The 6,618-nt window shown below is 34.0% G+C and overlaps 1 protein-coding gene across 2 annotated transcripts; it reads right to left on the bottom strand.

Moving 5' to 3' along the window:
* Positions 1-843: 843 nt before the first annotated feature.
* On the bottom strand, positions 844-6,051 carry LOC110611910 (mediator of RNA polymerase II transcription subunit 22b). 2 transcript variants are annotated; one of them, XM_021752473.2, is made up of 5 exons: positions 5,608-6,051; positions 5,484-5,513; positions 4,274-4,464; positions 2,021-2,086; positions 844-1,327 (listed from the first exon to the last, which is right to left on the bottom strand). In XM_021752473.2, the coding sequence occupies exons 3-5, from the start codon at positions 4,442-4,444 to the stop codon at positions 1,088-1,090; spliced, it is 477 nt and encodes a 158-aa protein (XP_021608165.1). In that variant the 5' UTR covers positions 4,445-4,464; positions 5,484-5,513; positions 5,608-6,051; the 3' UTR covers positions 844-1,087. The 2 variants fall into 2 exon arrangements, with proteins under 2 accessions (XP_021608165.1, XP_021608164.1); XM_021752472.2 differs by having other exon boundaries at positions 5,480-5,513; positions 5,608-6,050.
* Between the last annotated feature and the right edge of the window lie 567 nt (positions 6,052-6,618).

The following is a 6,618-nucleotide window of genomic DNA, read 5'->3' as shown; positions in this document are numbered from 1 at the left end:
CCACATCGGATTCAGTCTTTTGTTATATTAACATTATATATATTTTCCACAGCTTTTAATTCTGGTGCACTTATCCATTTTGTCATAATTGCGTTTTCATGGAGAAATAATAGAGTTGCTTGCAGACTCAACCAAGCACCATATGTCACGTTCGCTTGCAGACTCAACCAAGCACCATATGTCACGTTCTGCTATTATTATTGTTAGTGGAATAAATGACAAATTGCATTTTAGTGCTCAGCTAATTTATAGATCATATGAAATTCCAAGACCAAACTATAAAATGTCAACTTCCATCATATATGGCTAAACTTCTGCAATCACTATTTCCAGCATCTACATTAGAAAGCACCAAAACTTTACATCTCAAATTTATTGTTCCTTTGACTTATTTCCGATCTCATCAATCTCGGACATTGTTAGTATCAGGTAAAATGGGTACTATAACCATAAAATAAAATAAAAAGGTAAATTCATACTCTATCTTCAGAACCCAGTTCACTAAAGAGGACTTCAAAATCTCTACGTTTCATTCTGTGCTTGTAACTAAGCATCCTAGCCTGTCCTAATTTTGTATTGGACACTACCTGTTTCACTGTAGTTCTTGCTTCTCTGCAGAACCAGGTAACCAGAAAACATGTTATTAAACAGAACAGAATTGCATGATAGCATGAGTAATATTGATATGAACTACAAAAACTGACAATTAAATGACAGGTGATTCAATCCCTTAAATTTCATGAGCTTCTCATCCAATTTGAGAACTGTCTCGTCAAAAGACCAAGTAATTTGCAGATCTCTGTTTTAGTAAAAAATTTCAGTAAACTACCAATGAAAAGCCACTAGAAAGAAAATTTGCTTGGAATATACTCTGTTTTGTCCTCTGTTACAGATTTACCATACAAATAAACTGGACGAGAGGGAGAGAAATGGAAGAAGCAGAAAATGATTCAACAACAGAGCAGCATATTGCTTCAGTACATAACCCCTTAATTCGCGCGAGAGAGAGAGAGAGAGAGAGAGAGAGAGAGAAGAAGAAGGGGGGATTCAACAATAGATAAAATTGCTCCAATGCAGAACCCTTGGTTCATGGTTGCAAGTTTTGATTTATCCTCTGTGCAGAGGAATAATAATGACATTCAAGATCCTTGAGGCTAGCAGAAGCCTCCTCTCCAATTCTAGCTAACATGGCATCAGTTTTTTCTGATAGTTGATTAAACTCGACTATTCTTCGGTCTACATGATCATTCAGAGATGCAAAGCTCGAAAAGATTGCCGTCTGCTTAAGCTCCGACACCAACTTAAGTAAAGAGTCAGCTGCTTGAACCTGTTCTCAAGAAGTATTTAAAATAAATAATCCAGCCACTGTAGAAAAGTATTCAGAAATAGCAAGTAAAAATGCTCTCGAAAGCTTGCCTTCATCCCTCATTCTAATTCACATGCTCATTAAGATGCAAATCATATATTTTCACGCTGCTGCAAAATCATGTTTTATGCCAAACGTTTCTTTCACGTTAAGCAAAGTTAACCTTTACATCCTCAAATAAAAAAGAAAGTTTAAAACTGCATCCCAAATTTTCTAGAGTCTGACAATCTTGTGAAGTTCTTAACCAAATACTCCTCCGTCCCATAATTTTTGTCAAAGATAATACTTTTTATTAACTTTCCAATTATACTCATCTTAAAAACATTAAATTTTATTAAATGTTTTGAATATTCATTTAGAAAAATAACAATATATGAGAGGTTTTGAAAATAAGATAAAACTAAACACAGTTACAATAGTCAATTTACATGTTAATATAATATAAAAAAAAGAAAAGTGGATAATAATTTTAGAACAACAAAAAAAAAAGATGAATAAAAATTATGGTACGGAGGGAGTAATTCAATAATAATGTATCTCTAGATAAATCACACGCTTAGTTAAATTTAAGTACACTATACGTTCAGCTGTTGCTGTTTGTGTGTGTGTGCACACACACAAGAGAGAGAGAGAGAGAGAGAGATATGCTGTTACCATCCTGGCTGCACGCATTTCCATCATAAAAGCCTCTTGTGAATTTCTAACTGGCAGCTCATTGACCTGCAAACAGCAAAACGCATTTTGAAATTTTACATCTATATATTGGGATGCAACTTTAGTTATACCCTTGCAATTCGAATAAGTACAAAGCCCCAGAAGGTGGAAATAGAAAAAAGGAGAGCAAGACAATCAGTTTCATATTGATTATTGATACTGGAATTAAATTTTCACTGGACTTAAATGACTTCTTTCAACCATCTTCCAAGTGTGATTTAGAAGGGTTGCTATCGTCCCAAAATTGAAATTTTGGTTAAATGGATGGGTCTTTCTGAAGAGAATGCCACATGGGAGAATCTTTGGCGATTTTCTTGAACAGATCTGCACTTTATCCTTGAGGACAAGGATTCTCGAAGGGGGGAGGATTGATACAAGAAGTGGAAGAGTGAACATGGCAGTTATGAATCATGCTGTGAACATGGCAGTTAGCTGGTTTTGATTTCCATATTCTGCATTGTTTCCATTTGCTGCATTAATTGTTATTTATTGCATTTTCTATTTTTTTCTAGTGGTTCCTTGATTATGGGCTAGTGTTTAACATGGGTATGCCCATTTTCTGCAGTAGTAGTCTTCATAAAAAAAACTGGCTTATAAATAGTTGAGTGTAGAAATTGGGAAAATAAGATCAATTACTTTGCTCTCTGTTCTCTCTTTTTCCTCTTCTAAATTCTGCTTCTCACCTAAATTCTATATCAAAGTAGGTCATTGTAATTGTGATACAAAATTATAAGGGAAAAAAATATTTGCTTACTGAGGCACAAAAGACAAAGAACCCATCTAATGCCTTAGAGGTGAACAAGCAAGAGAGTACTAGTTTCAAACAATGCAAGTTGGCATTATTTGACATCCTATCATCTAATTCTCTAACCATCAACTATCTATACGTCCACATCTAAGCATGGTTCAAATATCCAACTCCCATGTCAACAATTGCACTAGACACCTAACTTGTCTGTTGCCATTGAAACCAACTATATGCAACTTTGCGAAGGATGTTTCTCATGAATCCCAAACTTTCTAGTGTAAACATCAGAAATTTTACAAGACAGTAACTTTGCATATAAAAGAAAATGGTACAATAGAATGGAAGAGGAGAAAGGGGGCGGGGGAGCAAGCTTTTCAATCTCTTTAAACAATTTACACTAAAGAAGAAATCAATAAAACATCATTTTTACTCTCTTTCAAAAATTGAAGCTCAAGAAAACATGAGCACAAAAATAAATTTTCAATCTTCATTAACAGTTTTTGTTCAATAAATAATTCACACAGAAAATTACTTTCCAATCTCTTATGACAATTTATGCTCAAGAAGAAATGGAATCAGCCCAGTCAGCAACACATATGAAACATGTTGAAGCAGCATACTGAACTCAAACAGGCACTAATGGTTAAAGGTCATACTCAATATGATTATTGATGAATCAGTTCCAGATTTCAAAATAGGGGAGAAGCAAATCTAAAGAACTACATAATAGAAAACCATAATATCCTAATAAGCAGGAAGGCTAAAAGCAACAGGTATTTCACCTAAAAGTAAACATCAGCGGTCTTGGACTTGTTCTCTTCTCATGATGTAGTAAAGATATTGGACATAGGGATGGCAACGGATCGGGTATTTTCGGGTACCCGATCTGACCGAATCCTAATAGAACGGATTTGGGTAGTTATAATCGGGTTTTGGATGGGTTCGGGTTTTAAAAATAATACCCATTGCGGGTTCGGATCGGATTCGGGTTTTATGTACAGGGTACACACTACCTGAACCCGTTTATATAAATAATTAATTTAATATAAAAAATATATTTTACAATAATATTTATAAATTTTTTTTATATATTTTTATTTAAAAATTTAAATTTAAATATTCTTTAAAAATATTAGATTTTTTAAATGAAAATTATTAATGAAAAATATTTTTTATATAAATTATTAATTAAAATATATAAGATTAAACGGGTTCGGATTTTATTCGGATAATAATAATCTGGTTTGGGACGGATTCGGATAGTTTAAATTAATTTTTAATCGGGTTCGGAATGGGTTCAAATATTACTAATATAAATCGGGTTCGGGTTCGGATAGTTTAATTTTCGCGGGTAACTTACCCATTTACATCCCTAATTGGACAGAAGAGAAAATCACTAACAGTAATAAAGAACATTAGGAATTAAAAGAAAAGGAATAAGATACCCGGGCAACGTTGACAAGGTCAGTAAAATTGTTGACAATGTTGGCTATATCTGTTTCCACTCTCTGCATCAATGACTTCTGCTTTTGCACAGCAGCTGCAGTGGCTGCAGCTGTTGGCCCGCTTCCACCTCCTCCAGCACCCCCTGTTCCTACTACTCCACCTTTATTCATTTTTCAATTGGCAAAGAATGCTGAAACAAAACAATCAAGACAAAAGAAGAAAGAAGATGAATCAAGCTTTAATTTTGTGGAAATTTAGGCCTACAAAACTTGAAAGGAAAAAACAAGATCAGTCCTGACCAATAACCCACAAGGACACAACTTTTCCTTATAATTTTTTGTATGTATTACACATCTAGTTTGCATAAAAAAATCATTTGGAATTATACAATACCAATTCTACTAAACTAATTACTTTAAACCAAACTCCACAACAAGTTTTAAATGTTTAAGTACTTCATAAATAAAGAGATACTTTTTTCAAATCCAATGCGCTAGGTATCCATGCCATCAAGGTATCTAACTTTCAAATCTAATACTTTTTCAAGGGAACACCAACATATATAACCTATAGAACTTCTCCTAATCATAGCACCTGCTCACACTGTTTTGAACTAAATTCAAAACTGCAAATAGGCAGGGGAATAAACAACTTGAAAACTGATAGGCCTCCAGCAGCTTCACAAGGTCCAAAGCCCTTCAAGGTATATTCTAGAATATAGAAGAATCAAAGGCCATGACTTAGAAGATTTGGACGCTGGCAGAAGCAGGTGAATTATGCCAGCTGGAAATACAGGAGAAAGAGGATGATTTTTAATAGGAGAGTAAAACATTGCAGAAGACATCTTGAAAAATTTGTAGTTTCTATATTTCTCTTATAGAGGGGTAGATATTCTGCTCGGAATAGGGTTCCTGGTGGTCTCTTGGCCATTCTTGACCGGTAAACAATGGGTATTGAACATTTCAGTGATATGGGTACTGTGTATTTCAGTGATACTGTGGATTTTAATTAATTTTTCTCTTAATACAAGCCCTCTTCAATCTTATTCCTCATTATTCACTGTATAGTATTATACAAGTCCTTACTCTAACAAGTTGATGCTACCTGACATTTTAAAAGGACTACGAGCACGAAAATAAAAACAGAAAACTGATAAATTCAGATTTGAAGAAATGTATTCATGGATGCAAAGGATTGGCTTATACCCACACTGGTCTTTGAAGGAATCGATCTGCAATGTGAAAACAGCGGTGTCGAGGAGAGGCAGCTGGTTTGGAATGCCGAGATGGGACGCCAAATGTATAATTCGAACCAGCTGAAAGAACCGCTAAAGGAGTGATTCGAACCGAGGCTCTAGCAGACATGGACCACGAGAAGGAGGCGTTGAGTCCACTGCTTCGGCATGGCTTCGGGTGCCCCGCTTTGTGAACGGTGGTACGTTGGCGATGGAGGATCTCTCGGTGCTACACGGGTTGTGCTACTGTGACCTTCGATTGGGGATATTTGCTGTCGCGGGATGGACCGACGGGGAGCTGGTTGCCTGAAGGAGAGGGTGGAGAGGACCGCTGAAAAGATGGGATGGCGTCGGAGGGGTTCTGCTGCGCGAGCTAACAGCGTCTGAGATGGGTTGAGGCTGTCGGCGTGGGTATGGATCTATTACTGTCTCGATTGAGATTAGTACGCTTGAAGCTATGGGGGCCTCCTTTCAAAGAGCTGTGCGTTAAGGGGTGAAACGGCAGGCTCTCGAGGCGTTTAGGGAGAGAAGAAAGAATTTATTAGGGTAATTTTCACTTGTGCTGGAGTGAGCAATCGGTGGGGTGGGTTTAAAATTAAACTGGATTTAATAAATTAAAAATTAAAATTTTATTATTTATAAAAATAAAATTAATTGATTTTAATTAAAAATTAAATTGAATTAATATGATTTAATTCAATTTAATTTAATTATTTAAATTTTTAATAAATTTTTTATTTTTTATAATTTATTTTTAATATTTTAAAATTTAATTAAAATATTTTAATTTTAATATATCTAATTTTATTATATTATTAAAAATAATATATTATTATAACTAATCGCTTCAATTTAATTTTTTTTCTATTTAAAAAGAAATAATAAAAATTTTAAAATTAAAAATTAAAGCAAATCAAAATTAATAAAAATTAAACTAAATTTTTAAATAAATTTAATTTAATTAATTTTTTAATTTAAATCAAATATTGGTCCGCTAACAATGAGTTTTGACTGCTGCCTAATAACTAATTTATAATAAAAAAATATTCAAACTTGAATTTTGTTAAACTCCAGAAAGATAACGTGAGTTTTACATTGATATAATAAATA

This window comes from Manihot esculenta, chromosome 3 (genome assembly GCF_001659605.2).
Source record: "Manihot esculenta cultivar AM560-2 chromosome 3, M.esculenta_v8, whole genome shotgun sequence".
In the NCBI taxonomy this organism is placed as follows: domain Eukaryota; kingdom Viridiplantae; phylum Streptophyta; class Magnoliopsida; order Malpighiales; family Euphorbiaceae; genus Manihot; species Manihot esculenta.
The sequence above is the reverse complement of the archived record's forward strand: the minus strand, read 5'-3'. Positions and strand labels throughout refer to the sequence as shown.

Bases quoted from the DNA above. Each gene is read 5' to 3' on its own strand.
- LOC110611910 (XM_021752473.2), bottom strand. From the start codon at position 4,444: ATGAATAAAGGTGGAGTAGTAGGAACAGGGGGTGCTGGAGGAGGTGGA. The intron at 2,087-4,273 runs GTATCTTATTCC...TGCTGTTTGCAG, and splicing joins ACCTTGTCAACGTTGCCCGG to GTCAATGAGCTGCCAGTTAG. The intron at 1,328-2,020 runs GTAACAGCATAT...TCTTGAGAACAG, and splicing joins AAATGCGTGCAGCCAGGATG to GTTCAAGCAGCTGACTCTTT.